The sequence below is a fragment of the Amphiprion ocellaris genome, chromosome 4, assembly GCF_022539595.1.
Source record: "Amphiprion ocellaris isolate individual 3 ecotype Okinawa chromosome 4, ASM2253959v1, whole genome shotgun sequence".
Lineage (NCBI taxonomy): Eukaryota > Metazoa > Chordata > Actinopteri > Pomacentridae > Amphiprion > Amphiprion ocellaris.
Genome location: NC_072769.1, coordinates 2085790 through 2103945, shown reverse-complemented (window position 1 = coordinate 2103945; position 18156 = coordinate 2085790). Strand labels below are relative to the sequence as shown.

The window sequence follows — 18156 nt, the reverse complement described above, 5'->3', positions numbered from 1 at the left end:
AATGTTGCTGTTCTTAATTCAGTGTAAAGTTTAGCTCAGTAAATAGAATTCTTACAAGTTCAGCTACTTGTATTCTCTGAAAAACCCAGAATCTCTGAATATGCAGAACATTTTTCATTTCAAATTGTAACTGCTAGACACCTTTTCTGTTTGTAGAAATTTTCAGTTTTGTTGTGATGTTTGTACGTCCATGTCTTAAAGACCCACTCCAGTGAAAGCCAAAGTTTTTCCTTTGTTAATGTGTCCTCAGTGTGTTTTTTGATATGCTGAAATACAAATCATAAGAGTTTCAGTGTACTGATGACAGTCTAAAAGCACTGATTCAAGCTTCCAGGGTTTCATATGTAACAAAATTAAGAAGCCAAACCTGTCAACTAGCAATATTCGACATATTGCACCAATTCTCTGGTTCAGAATTGAAAATCAGAATCTAAAATGAATCTGCTCTAGGGGAGAGTGGGATAAGTTGAGCCAGTTTTTACTTGAGATGTCGTTACAGTGGAAGCATGACAGTAATGTCTAAAAATAAAACATATACATATGATTGTACACTGACCCTCAGCACAGGATCCCCGCAGGGCTGCGTTCTGAAGTCCTTCCTCTACCCACAAGACTGCACACAGTTCCACAATAGAAATGTCATCATCAAATTTGCAGATGACACAACGGTGGTGGGGCTGATCAGCAGGGAGGATGACACAGAGTACAGGGAGGAAGTTCAGAGGTTAACCTACTGGTGTAAAGAGAACAACCTGGTCCTGAACACAAAGAAAACAAAAAAGATGATAATTGACTTCAGGAGCAATCAAAATGAACATCAGCCTCTGGAGGTGAATGGGGAAGCGGTGGAGAAGGTGACAAACTTTACGTTTTTTGGCATACATCTATCAGATGATTTAACATGGACTCAAAAGCAACAGCTTTATTTCTTAAGATCCCTCAGAAAAATCAGCCTAGCTCAACGCCTATTACTGTCCTCTCATCACTGTACTGTTGAAAGTCCCTGGTGTGGTATGGCAGCAGTTGGTCAGCTGACAAAAAGCTGTACAGAAAATAATAAACTCACCCCTGCCCACTCTTAAGGATATCTATACATCCTGCTGCCTCCAGAAGGCAGCCAACATCATTCAGGACTCGTCCCATTCTGGCATACAGACAAATTAAAACTAGAGCCTCTCGTGCATTAACCAGTTTTTATCCCAGAGCCATTGCTAAACTAAATGGACTCAATAAAACTAGATTTTTTTTAGACCTGTTTTACTAGTGTTTTGAATTTTGTTGTATTATGCAATGACAATAAAGGAATCTGAATCTGAACTTCAGGATGTGGGGTATCCCTGCGAATAATGAGTTTGGATCTAAAATAAACAGTTTTTAAAATATGGCTTTCCAAAAAAAAAATAAAAAATCTTGTTTCAGTTTGCATCCAGCAAGAGGTAAATTGAGACAGGAACCAGGCTACTGCTCAACATCAATAAAGTTTACAACTCCAAAGATCTCCTGGAGAACATCCACCATCAGCTCATGACCAAAAGCTCAATACAAATGGGTTACACAGCAAGACAAAAACCCAAAGCACACAAACAAGTCCACCTCTGAGTGGCTCACAAAGAACTACATGAAGGTTCTGGAGTGGCTGAGTCAAAGTCTGGACTTGAATCCAACTGAAATTATGTGATAAGACCTTGAAAGGACGGTTCATGCTCGAAAGCCATCTGTGACTGAATTCAAACTATTCTGCAGAGAAGAATGGACCAGAATTTCTCCTCCGTGATGTAAAAGACTGATCACAAGCTGGAACAAACATTTAACTGCAGTTGTTGCTGCCAAGGAACCAACCAGTTATTAGGTTCAGGGAGCAATAACTTTTACACGAGTGATACAGGTTTTCAGTGAATCTTCAATAAATCATCATTTAAAAACTACATTTTGTGTTTTGTGGGTTATCTCTGTCTAATATTCAATAAATATAAATATTAGTTTGATGATCTGGAACATTTAAGTGTAGATTTCTGTAGGGGGACAAATACCTTTTCACAGCCCTGCACATCTTTTTGTCGATTTTTTCTCTTCATAACAACAGTGTTTCCGTGCACATCGATATGTACATATGTGTGTTTGTGTGTCTGTAGGTGTTTCAGAACGCTCAGGAGCTTCTCCACAGTTACCAGGTCCACCCCGAGATCCAGGCTCAGATGTTTGCGTACCTCTTCTTCTTCTCCAACGTGTCGCTGTTTAACCAGCTGATGGACAAAGGTAGCGCAAAAAATCGTGGATGCTCACACTCTTCCTTCCATGGGGCGTCCCTCCGGGAGTTGCACAGTCGTTAGAGTGTGTGTGTCCTTGTGTCCTTGTCAGCATTTTGACAGTGACTAACCCAGATTTGTCCTCAATGCCCTTCTCCTATCTGCATTCTGTTTCTCCCCCTCCTCTTCCTTCGTCTTCCCTCCCTTCTTTCCATGTGGCCATCCGAGGGTGAGACAGCGAGAGAGGAGGGGAGGGAGGAGTAAGAGAGGGGCAGAGTGAAGGGTAAAAGGGCTGCAGTAGTTGTGATGACCTTGCTAATTAGTCTATTAGCTCGTCTAAATACAGAAAATAGTCGTTGGCCGGCAGCTGTAGCTGCACGCACGCGCACACGCACTCAGAAACACGCCATATGTCTTCATTAGCTGGTGGAGACAGGAGAGATCACACGTGTGGCGATGGAAGAAGGAGAAATACCTTCATATCCATGCAGGGACGACACCGTCCCCCATCTCATCCCCACCTCCCTCCCTCCCTCCCCCTCCCCCTCCCCCTCCCCCTCCGTCTGGCTTCCTCTCTCTCGCTCATTGATAGTTCTGCGCCGGTGGTGTCCATGGTAACGGCGAAGTGAGTTTGTGGCAGGTAACGCTGACGTTTGCATCGCTGTTGGGCCTCGTGATGCAGCTCGGGAGAGGAAGAAAATCAAGACTAAGAAATACAATGCTATGGAGTGGAGCTTCTCGTTTGTGTTCCCTCCAACAGTTTGACGGAGGGAGCGCACTGGCTTTCCTCTGTTCAAACATGATTGTAAACAGCTGCTACAACGCATTATGACACCTTCGCCGGGAGGTTAAGTGATGTCTCGTCTGTTTGCGATGCCTCACACATAGATTACTATATGCCCAGACATAAGCCTATTAGAGGGGTGCATTCAAAACATATGGTGGAATATTTGAAGGGTTCTGTGTGTGTGCAGTCTGTCGATAATGCTGCCAGTTTATTGTCTGCCTCAAGCTTCGTGTCAGAAACATGTTGAGCTTAAGGTTGGAAGTCAAAAGCGTCTGGGGTGTTTTAAACTAAACCTGCAGCTGCTGTTAATTGATCAGAATTCTAGGTTATAATCTGTTGCTATGCTCACAAATGTCACATTCTGTGCGGCACATGAAGAAACTGATTCTTTTGGCATCCAGACCTTAATGGTTGTACGCTATTAGCTAGCATTAACAAAGACTATCACTAACTTGACTTATTTAGGGGCAAATCCTGCACAATTTTAAATAAAGCTGTTTCCTAACGCAGAAGGTTCAAATCAGTACAAACTGAGTGAAAATGAAGAACGTGCAATACACTGGAAATAAAAAGTTACAAACCTAACATAGTCAGAGTAAAAACAAAGAGACACATGGTTAAGCCACTCTAGACTTCTGCTGATTTTGGCTTCATTCACTTGACACCGAGTTCTGAAAACTCAGAATGCAAGAACTGTTTTACAGTTATTTGATTTTAATTAAAAAATCCAGCCAGTTTACACTCTGTTGCTGTGTCGGCACAAGCACCTGCGAGGAAGAGGGCGGTCTAACTAATTAGCTGAACTATTGTTTTAACGTCAGTATTTCTTTTTTGAGGCACACAAACTGCGCTGGTCGTTGTGGAAGTACAGTGGGGATCAAAAGTTTGGGCACCCCAGGTAAAAATTTGTATTAATGTGCATAAAGAAGCCAAGGAAAGATGGAAAAATCTCCAAAAGGCATCAAATTACAGATGAGACAGTCTTTGAATATGTCAAAAAAAGTTAGATTTTATTTCCATCATTTACACTTTCAAAATAACAGAAAACACAATAATGGCATCTGCAAAAGTTTGGGCACCCTGCAGAGTTAATACCTTGTACTGCCCCCTTTGGCAAGTATCACAGCTTGTAAATGCTTTTTGTAGCCAGCTGAGAGTCTTTCAACTCTTGTTTGAGGTATCCTCACCCATTCTTCCTTACAAAAGTCTTCCAGTTCTTTGAGATTTCTGGGCTGTCTGTCACGCACTGCTCTTTTAAGGTCTATCTATAGATTTTCAATTATGTTGAGGTCTGGAGATTGTGAAGGCCATGGCAAAACCTTCAGTTTACGCCTCTTGATGTAATCCACCGTGGATTTTGAGGTGTGTTTAGGATCATTATCCATTTGTAGAAGCCATCCTCTCTTTAACTTCAGCTTTTTCACAGATGGCATCAAGTTAGCATCCAAAATTTGCTGAAATTTTATTGAATCCATTTTTCCTTCTACTCGTGAAATGTTCCCTGTGCCACTGGCTGCAATACAACCCCAAAGCATGATTGATCCACCCCCATGCTTAACAGTTGGACAGAGGTTCTATTCATTAAATTCTGTGCCCTTTCTTCTCCAAACGTACCTTTGCTCATTCTGGCCAAAAAGTTCTATTTTAACCTCATCGGTCCACAGAACTTGTTTCCAAAATGCATCAGGCTTATCTATATGTTCATTTGCAAACTTCAAACGCTGATTTTTGTGGTGAGGACGTAGAAGAGGTTTTCTTCTGATGACTCTTCCATGAAGACCATATTTGTACAAGTATCTCTTTATAGTGGAATAGTGTACCACAACTCCAGTGTCTGCCAGATCTTACTGGAGGGATCATGCAGTCAAACGTGGGTTTTGACTTGCTTTTCTCACAATCCTGTGAACTGTTCTGTCTGATATTTTTCTTGGTCTTCCAGATCTTGCTTTAACTTCCACTGTTCCTGATGACTGCCATTTCTTAATTACATTCCGAACAGAGGATATTGGCATCTGAAAACGCTTTTCTATCTTCTTATAGCCTTCTCCTGCTTTGTGAGCGTCAACTATTTTCAGTTTCAGTGTTCTAGACAACTGCTTAGAAGAACCCATGGTGCTGATTGTTGGGGCAAGGTCAGATGAATCTGGGCATTTAAAACCTTTGAGATTGACATCACCTGGTCTTTCCAGACGATGACTGTGAACAATCCATGACACTGTCAGGTCTCAGCTTTCCAAAGAAGGTGGTGATGCTATAAACTCTGCAGGGTGCCCAAACTTTTGCAGATGCCATTATTATATTTTCTGTTATTTTGAAAGTGTAAATGATGGAAATAAAATCTAACTTTTTTTTTTTTTTACATATTATAAGTATGTCTCATCTGTAATTTGATGCCTTTTGGAGATTTTTCCATCTTTCCTTGGCTTCTTTATGCACATTTATACAAATTTTTACCTGGGGTGCTCAAACTTTCGATCCCCACTGTATCATTAATGTGCAATTGGAACACCGGTGTACTTGATAATATCACCACCTCGGCTCATGTACTCTGATTATTTTTACCAGGGGTATCAAACATACCGCCCCCGGGCCAAAACCAGCCTGCCAGATGGTCCGTTTCTGCTCGCAGGACGACTTTGCAAAGAGTAACAATTACAGAGATGACATTAACTGTTAATTTGTAAAACACTAAATTTTAAATAATTTCTAGATCTAGACAAGTTGTTTTGTTCATAAATTAAAATACTACATTGTTCAGTTCCAAATAGCTGTGACTGAATGTTTTGTGCCTTAATAGACACTCTGTGATCTGTTGTAATGCACATGTAAATGATTAACTGAGGCATAATATTGTTGAAATTATTTTTCGTCAGAAATTTCAGGGTGATCATAATGTTTTGTAAAAAGATAATTTATTAAATGTAATCATTTTCAGAATGTAAGTTTTTGAACTAAAACAAAGGGAAAAAGTTGAAATTGCTGTTTATAGGTTATTATGCTCTAATTTTTCTGGTGCGGCCCAAATTGAGTTTGACACTCAAATGAGTTTGACACCCCTGATCTTTACTGTGGAAAAACAACAAAATCAGATGTAATAATACAGCCCTGCATATTCACATTTTAATATAAAAACTGTTTGTGTGTGTACACACACACACACACACACACACACACACACACACACACAGAGACTTTTCCGCTTATATAAGCGGAAGCTTTTTGTCCTCCGAAGGGGGACCTGAAAAAAAAAATTGGAGTACCACTGTTCTCCAGTAAGAGAATCTCCAGTTTTTTTTTAAATGATTCTTAAACTCAGAAATTTAAGCATTAATAGATTTAGAAAACAAATTACACACAATCAATATGAAAACAACTGTAAAGCTACGTGAAGCACGCAACATGACATTCTGTCAAAAGAAAAGTTTACGCATAGTTACTCTGCCAAGGAACGGCAGAGTTATGTGACGATCGGTGTACAATTGTCTGTTGGTCTGTTTGTTTGTCTGTCTGTCAGACACACAACATTACAGTGGTCCCTCACTATATCGCGGTTCACTTCTCGCGGTCTCACTGTATCGCAGATTTTTGGATTGGGTTTGGTTCTGCGGATGTTTCGCTATATCGCAGAATTTTGCAGTACAGATATCTTTTCTGTAATTGTTATTGTGGCAAGTTGCACTGAAAACTAACACTGGGAAACATATACCTGCCTCTTACACACTATGTAAATGCCAGATGTTTTTATTTTGACACAGACAACAATATAAATGTTGCAGGAAGTCATCAAACACACTACACTTCACACTCAAGGTCCTGACAACATACCACTTAATCAAACTAACTAGGATGACTAAACCACAAAAACACAATAAAGCATAAATACTAATGACACTGGAACACTAACATAAACCACAATAATGACATTTAAACCCCCAACACCCCGAACTCCCATGGTGCATTGCAGCACAACAGTTCAGTCATAGCCAGCGTGCAGCGCTGGGCTCTGATTGGCTCAGAGATCGTAGCATCAGTCTCCTCCGTCTCCCCTGTGTGTAGCGCATATGTTATATATATTCTATTCTATTCTATATGGTATAGCAGCATTCAGTATCTGGCCTGTCCGTCTCACACAGACATCTGATCACTGCATAGTGTTGCTCTGCGGTGATGTGAGGTGTGTGGAGAGGATTTATAAAGCCTTAACATATACATTAACAAGAAGAACACTCAGAGAGCTCAATACTCCACCAAGGATGTTGATTCTCTGACCTGGTGCTGAACACAGGCGTGTGTCATGCATGTGTGCCTGAATCGCCTGAACTAAATATGTAGTGGGACACATGTGATGGGACTCAGAAACAATTTAATCAATCAATCAATTGTTCCTTGTATCAATTCCGATAAGTCAGCAACGGCAGATTTGTAGTAGGATCACATGATCATCAGCAGGGAGATGATGCGTTCACTTGTTGTCATGGTTACAGCGACGCCGTGCCGGCTGCTATATCTTGCAATGGAAAATCCTTAACAAATCGGTAGATCCGGACTATAAGCCGCATCACTGCCAAAATCTAATCATTTAGTCCTTGTGTCATTTCTGACCTTCCCTGAAAATTTCATCCAAATCCGTTGGTCCGTTTTGAGTAATGTTGCACAGGACAGACAGATTCACAGAGAAACGTAGCTGATCGTCACATAAAATAAATATTCTAGTGTCGGATTTGTGTATGATTGTGTTCATTTGCATTTACTTTATTTTGTTTATTATTTTTTGTGTTTATTTATGTTGTGCCGGTAAGAGCAGTCCGGGTTTGTTGTGCTGAGCAGTGAATAAAGCCTGCAGAAAACTGTCCTGTTATGCTGGGGATGTTTAGCATGGAAGACAGCAAAAGACATGAGCATAAAAACGCAAAATAATTGTACCTGGCCTGATCCACAGCCCTAGAGACGGATGAGTCGACCAATATTGAAGGGTTACAATATGGTCGCTACTTCACGGATTTTCGTCTATCACGGGAGGGTCTGGAACGTAACCCTCACGATATACGAGGGAACACTCTACTCAAAAGCAACATTAGCAACATTCCTCAAAAACAGACTAACAGATTTGGATGAAATTTTCAGTGAAGGTCAGAAGTGACACAAGGACCACCTGATTAGACTTTGGCTCATAGTCTGGCTCCACGGATTTGTTAAAGATTTCTGTATCATTGCGAGATAATGGCACGGCGTCACTGTAACTATGACTACAAGTGAACACTACATCAGCTGCCTGCTGACGATAACATGATTGCAATCCTACTGCAAATCGACCGTTGGGGACTTATTGGGCAGGGCCATCTGGCATACCAGGCACTATCCCAGTGGGCTGGTGTCTAGTGGAGGCTGGTCGAATCAGCTAGCCCTGAAAATGGATAACGTCAGGTCCATACTCGGCCATTGTCAGCAACAGGAGCTGCAAGGGCTAGGCCACGACGAGTGGAAGGGCCGCCGCAGTGAGCAAGGATGGGGGGACAAGCTGAAGGATGCCGGCTTCGACAAATGCTAGATTTAGAGTTATTACTTGCTTAACTTGCCACAAAAGTTCCTTTTAATTCTTTGATGTGCCAAAAAGAACGAAGGGATTACACAAGCAGGAACACAAGCTGTGCGCCGGTTTGTTGGCAAGTGAAACACAAACACAGTCGGCTAAGCCCTTCTGCAGCAGCGCATTTGTATTCAGTGAGGAGCAGGCAGCTGGTGGCTGTTACTATTGTTTCACCAACTTCAATCACAACTTAATTAAAAATTAATGCCTGTACTGCCGTGCCGTAGACACACGTATATTCACAGAAACACACAGTCTGTATTTCACTCTGCCATTCCCTCACACATGAACTCGCCCTGAACTCTGCTGCAGTGTTTCTGATGAAATAACCCAGAAACACTCCCTTCTCCTTTCAGGTCCATCCCGGGGTTGGTTCCAGCGCTCCAAGGTGCTGCAGATCCAGGCGTGTTTGCGGATGGTCATGGAGTGGGCAGGCAGGTCTGGGCTAGGACATCTGGTCGACAAATTCTTCACCAAACTCAACAGCACTGTGTCCATATTGGCCACGCCCCCTCAGCAGCTCACACAGGTAATACCACACTCACCTGTGACACAGTTCTAGTCGGTGTTTCTGTTCTGTTGTTTGATGAACTACATTTTGTTTGCTTGCACTAATTAGGTGGGAATACATTAAAATAAACAAAAAAACCTTAACATAATCAGTTTGACTGCAGCCTAAACAGTCGAGGGAAGCAGGAAAGCTTAAATTGGCTGCGATCAATTTCCTCAACCGGTTTCCACACATCAAAGGGAACATTGTTCATGTGGCAAAGCTACTTTGATCAGCTATCAATGGACAGACTGCCAATAACAACTTGTGACTGCCCTCAAACTGTAGCAGTGTTTAAACAATACCTCCCAGGACTTGTGATTAATTTGGTCCTCTCTGTCTGCAGGCAGGTTGGCGAGCGTTGTCTAGTGAACACCCAACGCTGAAACCGGTGCAGCTCCACAGGATTCTGACTCAGTACCAGCTCACAGCAGAGATAAGCTCCGTCCCAGTGTGGCAACCCAGCAGTGAGGACGAGGCATATATATACAGAACAGGTACATGCATGAATCTGTCAGGGAGATTGCATGAATTCATTCTTGTTGTCAGACAAAATCATGTTCTGAGTATCAATCAATCAATCTTTATTGGTCATTGCACACTTTTATATACAACGAAATTTCATTTGAGCTGCCCTGCCAATGACAGCTCCTGCTGCTGCGCAGTGCTGCGCACACCTTTCTTGAGGAAAAAAAGAAAAAGGACATGTTGGGATCTGGGTAGGGATTGCAGAGGGTAAAAGAAAAAAAAAAAAAAGGCTCGTTGTACCAAATGAAACCTCCAATGTTGGGAAATTCAATTTGAGAAGGAACCTAAAACAAAAAAAACCCCGCAACAGGCAAAGCATGACATAAGACAAGGATAGTTGGGGGGCTGGGGTATGGGGGTATCCGAATGTGTGTGTATGCGTGTAGCCCATCTTCTTCCGTCTCAGACCTCCGGTGTCTCAGTTCACGAGGGTGGGAGCGATAACACAGCAAGGTTGCTATGGAGACGTCCTCAGTTGGCCCGGTCCAAAAGTCAACAAGTGTCCTTGGGAAAGTGGGGGGGGTTTAGGAGAGCTATCTCTTGGCCATGAAACTTCCAGAGGAGTTTGTTATTGTTCCAGGGGCTCCAGAATGTAATCAGTTATCTTCATGTTTAGGCAGGAGAGGAGTAATTTCACCTTCCCCCTACTGCTCTCAACAATTTTAGACCCCAGCTGTAGCGATTCTCACCCTGATGGCTTCCAATCTGCGACTCAAATCAACAGTCACACCAAGCAAATTGTTCATCTTACGATTAAGTTCGTCATACCGAGCATCGGCAGCCGTGATCCGATCGTTTGCATAAACCAGCAGAGTTTGGACGTCGTTTCTGTCTGCGGTCTTCCTGATTTTCCAGAAGCTCAGGCCAGTGAACAAGCCAATTATCAGCAGGCCTGTCATCATAAATCCGAATATATAAACATCTTCCACATCCTCCACGGATAGGGGTGCCAGGCACATGATCCCCTTCCACTTCCCCCAGGCGTCGATCATGTAACCAGAGGCAAAACTCCCATCCGGGCAGGTAGGCTCCCCTAGGCCTGTGCTCTTTGTGGCGACAATCTTGTCAATTGCGTTGAGAGACCAGTTAATCAATTCCATGATCGGTGTTTCGAAGGTCCAGTGCCAAGCGATCGCTCCAAGTCAGACAGACGAGACGAGATAAAAAGTGCAGCAAGCAGAAGACATGAGGGAGTGGGGAGAAAAGAGATAGAACGGAGCGAAGAAAAGTGCGACCGCCTCCTACAAGAGCTCAGAGCAGTATGGCCCAGATCTGTTAAGTTCTTTGCTGGACAAAGTGATGTTGTGGAAGTTCAGCGATGTCGAGAGAGGATGTGGAGGCAGACACAGAGACACACTGGAGACTCAGATGACTTAGGTCACGAGTAAGGTTTACTGATATCAGGAGAAGTGACACCGACAGAGCAGCAGTACATACAAGCAGTGCCAGTATCAGTTCAGAGGATTCTCTCTGAACTTTGGGTATATATTGTAGTTGGGGGAGGGATCACATTTAGATTACAGACCAATATGGAGACAACTCGTCTGCTTAACCCATTGATGCGCAGCGTGGGTCAGGAGATACCCATTTTCCATTGAATTTGGGTCACTTTTTACCCATGTTGTGCATCAAAGGGTTAATCACGTCAGAATAGATGTTATCTAGCTTTGACCTACAGTGTCTGTCTGTTGGAAGGCCATATTAGGGCAGGATAAGGTCCGAACTTGAAGACAGGCTCAGACCTGCTCTAACCTGTAGGATAATTTGAGATGACGTCAGCTAACAGCTGCAAGGAAATACCTTAGAAAGAGGAAAGAGTAATTTTTCCTTCACAGGTGTAATTGCAGCATCTTCTTGTGGAATGAAGATGCAGATTAAACAGAGTTACGAATGAATGAGCGCGTCAGTCTGCATTGGTTTATATGTACAGTGTCTGAGTTTGGGTTCACACCAGGGTATATTTACAGTCTAAAGCCATCATATTTCATGTCTTTTGCCGGATTTACCCCTCTGTGGGTGAACAACAAATCAAATCAGCCCTTCACATTAACTGTGTCTAATGTTCAGCTTATACAAGGGTGTCAAACATACAGCCCACAGGACAAAACCAGCCTAAGTGTAAGAAGGAACATTTCCACAGGTCCTTTATTTCAGCATCTGTCAGATTGTACAATGCCACATTATAAACTTCACTGTGTACTGTTACTGCTGCACTTTTTTCCCCCCAATTTACACACACATCCACCTACTTATGTGCAATAACTGATACTTCATCCTCTTGTATATAGTCTTCTACATGGTATTTAAAAAAGTCATCTGTATATAATGTTCTCTGCAATTTTTGCACAGTTTTTTTTCGTATTTATTCTTGCACTGACTTTATACTTTTTTACTTTTTCTTTTGGAGCTGCTGTAACAGTGTAACACTGTGGGATCAATAAAGTTTATCCTTATATTTGTATAAAATACAGTTCACATGAAGCTCAATTGAGGAAAAAATGGAGCCATTCGTCAAATGATCTCCTTTAAATCTGTCAGAGAAGACTGAGAAGATTTTTTAATTTTTTTTTTTAGAAAAGAAAAAGTCTCTTGACTGTTTTCCTTTGACTGAACATTTTTCCAGTCCATAAACCAATCTGTGACCAAATACTATTATACTGCATTGTGTTGTAAAGCTTTGTATTATAATCAAACTTTTATAGTGATGTGACTAAAAAAAAACAAAAGAAAAAAGCTTGTTTTAGTTTCTACAGGAATGTGTCCAGGATTTTACTGTACAACTGCTAATTGTTCTCCTCCTTTCTCACCTATATCTCATGGTGAATTTTTATCAAAAAATATGAGAATCATATTAGACAAAATGCAAACCAAAACTAATCTGAAACGAGAATCACAGTTTTGTCTCCGGAGCTATAGAGGAGCAAACTTCGAGCAGTAAGATTTCCCTCTGGGAGATCTTGCGTGTGAGTGAATTGTGCACCGTTGTGGTGAACTGCTGACTGTAGGACAAACTGCCCCTCAGGAGTAATAAAGATTGCCCTGACCTTGACCTTGACCTGGTGTGTGTTTAGTCGACCTCCTGGAGAGCTTTGAGAACCATCCTCCCATTGTCCTGCCCAGCGCCGGCTTCAGAGTGGACCTGGACAGTGAATGTGTGGAGGACAGTATCTACAGGCAGCTGCTCTACGTCCGGCACTACCTGTGGGGGCTACGCACCAAGACACAAACACAAAGCAGCACACACTCCAATGGAACCAACACAGCTGACTGGCCCGATGTTCAGGTCAGAGAGAGAGACGCACACACACACACACACACACACACACACACACACACACACACACACACACACACACACACACACACACGCACCTCTACTGGTAATCCAGGCCATGTGCCTCAGCAGCCACAGCTGCTGAGGAGTTCCTCATAATCCCATAAATGAAAGACAAAACCCTCTACTCCAGCCAACCACGCTCATGCACTCACACACACACACACACACACACACACACACACACACACACACACACACACACACACACACACACACACACACACACACACACACAGAAACCTAGACATGGTTAAATCATAGTAAATCTGATTAGTCTTTAGGCTGTCTAATTAGTGGGAACGGCTGACTAGACCGTAATCCCTAGTGTTAGAGCACCCTTACATGTACACACACACACACACACACACACACACACACACATTCACAAATATGCCAAATGGAAAGATTGTCTATGAAGAGTAAATGCATTTTCATCATCTCTAATGCTGCATCATGTCTAGATCAAGATGACTTTGCAAAGTGTAAAAATTAGAGACGATGTTAACTGCAGTTTTTCAATAAAAGTAACTGCTATTTTAAATTTGTCTGCTGTACTGCCACAACTTTTATGTATTTTTTACATATAAATTGTATACATTTACAAGGAAGGGGGATAGCTTAACCTTTCTTCCTGTACAGGTGGTCAGGATTGCTACACAGATGTGGTAATGAATATAAATGTAAAATAGTTTCTAGATCTTGACAAGTTGTTTTGATGATGAAGTAAAATACTAGATTGTTCAGGTCTAGATAAACTGTGATCTGTAAGTTGTAATGTGTAAATGACAAAATGAGGCATAATATTGTTGAAATTGAACTTACTTTACTTTTTTTAAACTTATTTCAAGTTGTTCATAATGTTTTGTAAATGTGAGTATTTTTGGAATGTACGTTTTTGCACTAAAACAAAGGGAAACATTTGGGTTTGTGGTTTTTTTATAGGTTAAAGATTGCTGATTATCCTGAATGTGACCCCTGAACTAGAATGAGTTTGACACCCATGCTTTAGAGGAATCGCTGAAGTAATCAAATTTAACACCGAGAGCCTATTCAATATATTTGCAAGGTTCCTAATGTTTTGTAAGGAGATAATTCCTTAATGTGAGCATTTTCAGAATGTATTTTCTTGCACAAAAGCAAAGGGAAAGAGTTGGAGTTATTGTTATTTATAGGTCATGGAGTGTCAAACTCATTTTAGTTCAGGAGCCACATACAGGACCAGTAAGAGCAGAGCACAATAACCTATAAATAACCACAACTCCAAATGTTTTTATGTCATTTTACAAAACATTATTTAAAAACCTGAAATTACTTAAGAAAAATAAGTTCAGTTTCAACAATATTATGCCTCAGTTGATCATTTACACATTACAACGTACAGATCACAGTTTATCTACAAAGGCACAAAACATTCAGTCTCAGGTATCTGGAACTGAACAATATAGTATTTTACTTTATGATAAAAACAACTGGTCAAGATCTAGAAATTATTTCAAGTTTACAGTTTTACAAATTTACAATTTGTAGTTGATGTCTTTGTAATTTTTTCACTCTCCAAAGTCCTCCTGTGGGCCATATGTTCCTTGTTCTAGGTTATTGTCTGATTCTACTGGTCCGACCCACTTGAGATCAAATTGAGCTACGTGTTATTTTTCTTTCATTCGCTCTCTGTTGCATCTTCACTTCAGAGCTCCGGTTGTCTTCTAACGTCCGTCCCTCCCTTCACCCCACAGAGGGAGTTGCTGCCTCCGACCCACAGCAGCCCTCGTTCTGGGGCTCCAGGGGATGAAGTGACCTCGGACCCAGCAGAGGAGCGAGGCTGGGACAGACCCTTGGGCCAATCCCACACCCACAGCCTGAGGAGGAACGGCGGGGTTCACCACCCTCGGACGGTGAACCCGGATCCATCCTGCCTCCTCACCCCTCCCAACACCCCCTTGTACCCAGAGGCAGGAGGAGGATCTGGGCCCGTCATCAGCACCAACGTCCAGACCAATGGCTGCACCGGCAGAACCGTGGCAGAATGTAAAAAGACCAATGGACTCATTACGAACGGACTGGAGGGTAAGGCTGAACTATAAACAACAGGTGGACAAAACACCAAAAACAGAGAATAACACAATAAATGTCCATTAATGAAACAAAATTAATAATCATCCAGCATAATTTTGGCATGTCCTTTTGCACTGATCGCATGTTGCACAGTGTTTTTCTTTTTTTTTTCCACCCCAAATGTGCAGTTTTAAGTTTACAGTTTGTCTTGTTAAAAAAAATGCAATCATGAGCTCAAATATAGCAAAAGGTGCATATTTTCTGTTTTAACGTCAGCAACAAACATATATTTTTATAAATGGTAATTAGTAATTTACCACATTTGATCTTACAATAATACATTTTTTTACTGTATTTAAATCAGTAAAAAACAATTTTGCAGATATTCACTGTTATTTCAAAGAATAATTAAGTATTTTATGGATTGAAAACTGCTAGATATTTTTTTTTTCTGTTTTACAGATTATCCATGTTTACTTAAATTGCAAATAATATCTAGTAAGACACAGAAAAAAGTATTGATTTGTATTATACTTCAACACCGACCAAAGCTGTAACTAATTTCCACATCAAAATCTGTGTTTACATTTACAATGTAAACTTAAAATTACGCTGTTGAACCGTATTTAAATCAGATAAATATATCATTATTTTATAGACATTTGCCAGTATTTTCACTCGACAGACAGACAGACAGACAGATAGATAGACAGACAGATAGATAGACAGAAGTTTAAACCCTGAGGTTCGTTTACATATTGGGGAAATGCACTGATTCACTTTTAACCAACTTTTCTCAGCTCAGAGTGCCTTCGTTCTTTTCTCTAAATGTAAAATCTGTACACCATAGCAAGAAAAAGTATGTGAACCTTTTGGAATGTCATGGTTTTCCCCATGAATTTATCATAAAATGTGATCTTGTCTTCATCTAAGTCAAGACTATTGACAAATATAATGTATAATCTTTCGTGTCTTCATTGAGAACAACCATAAAAACCTCATAGTGCTGGTGGAAAAAGTATGTGAACCCTTGAGTTAATGACCTCAGAGAAGCTAACTGGAGTCAGGTGTTAGCATACCTTGAGTCTTGTTAAGAAAAGAAGTTTGGAGGTGTGGACTGGAGCTACTTTGAAGGATAAGAACCATTCAAACTTTTTTGAGCTTGCTCTGCACAAGAATAATACGCTTATGTGAGCCATGCCTCGCCAAAAAGAGCTTCCAGAGGATCTATAATCAAGACCTGGAAAAAAAAAATCTGATCTGTTGTGTCCTTATTGAACACACTTCTTGTAGCTGTGGATCAGATCTGTACATCGTTAAGAAGGAATTTTAGCTGCTTTAGCACCGTCATATTCTTTAGACGTCTCATGTCTCTTCAAGTCAATCCATAGGATCTCTACTGGGTTGAGGTCTGGGCTCTGATTAGACCACTCCAAAAGGCCGATTTCATTTTTCTGTAGCCATTCTGTTGTGGATTTCCTCTGCTGTTTTGGGCCACTGTCCTGTTGCATCACCCAACTTCTACAGAGTTTCAGCTGATGTACAGACATCCACACATTATCCCAAAGAATTGTTTGATACTAACCTTCCCCTCAATGATTGCAAGCTGGCCAGGCCCAGATCATGATGTTTCCTCCACCATACTTTACGACTGAGATAATGTTTTTATGAGGATGTGCAAGTGACCTTTTTACGCCACATGTAGTGCTCTGTGTCCTGTCCAAATAGTTCAATCTTTGTTTAATCTGTCCACAACACATTTTGCCAATGCCACTGTGGAGTGTCAATGTGCTCTTTTGCAATGTTCTTTTTAGTAAGCAGCGGCTTCCTTCGTGGTGTCCTGCCATAGACACCCTGCTTGTTCAATGTTTTACGTACTGTAAACTCAAGAACACAGATATTAGCCAGTTCCAACGACACCTTCAAATCTTTGGCTGTCACTCAGTGTTGTTTCTTTACTTCATTGATGAGTCGTCATCGTCCTCTTGGGGTCATTTTGACTGAGCAACTAGTTCTTGGAGTCGGCACAGTCCCAAAGTGTCTCTATTTATAAGTAGTTTGCCCACATGTAGACTGGTGAATTTCTGAAGTCTTTGAAATCACTTTGTAACCCTTTCCAGCTTCATGTAAATCAACAATTCTTGATCACAGGTCCTCTGGATGCTCTTTTTGGCGAGGCATGGCTCACATAAGTGTATTATTCTTGTGCAGAGCAAACTCAAAAAAGTTTGAGTGGTTCTTATCCAAAGTAGCTCCAGTCCACACCTCCAAACTCCTGTTCTCAAGGTATGCTAAGACTCAAGGTATGCTAACACCCGACTCCAATTAGTTTCTCTGAGGTCATTAACTCAAGGGTTTAACACACTTTTCCACCAGCACTATGAGATTTTTTTGGTTGTTCTCAATGAAGACATGAAATATTACACATATTTTTTGTCAATACCCTTGACTTAGATGAAGATCAGATCACATTTTATGACAAATTCATGGAAAAAAAACATGATATTCCAAAAGGTTCACATACTTTTTCTTGCCACTGTATCTCACTGAGGCAAACCTATCATTTTATGTCTGGTAATGTGAGGTTTGCTGTTGTACTTGAACTTGAGCCTACTGCATAACTATATTAATAAAGAAACTGGATTTGACATTGTTTATCCAAGCCATGGCCAATCCTCAATCCGTTTATAAATTAATTTCGCTACAGCCTTTTGAATCAGCACATCCCCAAATAAAATATCTTCAGTACATAATATACAGTGAAAGCGGCACATTAAACAACATGTGCTGTCTGTTAGATAAAGTTGATAATGTTAGAATAAAATTTGCATGATCAAACATTAGCTGATCTTTGCTTCTGTCTGTGACTTTCTGGTGCATCGTTACTTACCTTTCAAAGACAACAAGACACACAGACACATGGTCATAGAATAGAATAGAATAGAATAGCCTTTATTGTCAAAATCGGTGGAAGCATCTCCCAATAGTGCACTTAAAAATTACAAATATGCAGTATGCATGATGCAGTAAATGGAACAATAAAAGTCCACATGCACACACACTCATGCT

The 18156-nt window shown here is 41.1% G+C and overlaps 1 protein-coding gene across 4 annotated transcripts in view; it reads left to right on the top strand.

Annotated features, from left to right (window-relative positions):
• radil (Ras association and DIL domains) overlaps positions 1 to 18156 on the top strand; it is a 48978-nt gene that overhangs the window by 23938 nt on the left and 6884 nt on the right. For all 4 annotated transcript variants that reach the window (XM_055010084.1, XM_055010085.1, XM_055010087.1 and 1 more), the window contains 5 exons: positions 2133 to 2256; positions 8977 to 9149; positions 9517 to 9667; positions 12770 to 12981; positions 14769 to 15099. In XM_055010084.1, the coding sequence (XP_054866059.1) occupies positions 2133 to 2256; positions 8977 to 9149; positions 9517 to 9667; positions 12770 to 12981; positions 14769 to 15099 (991 nt within the window). The remainder of the gene's footprint in view (positions 1 to 2132; positions 2257 to 8976; positions 9150 to 9516; positions 9668 to 12769; positions 12982 to 14768; positions 15100 to 18156) is intronic.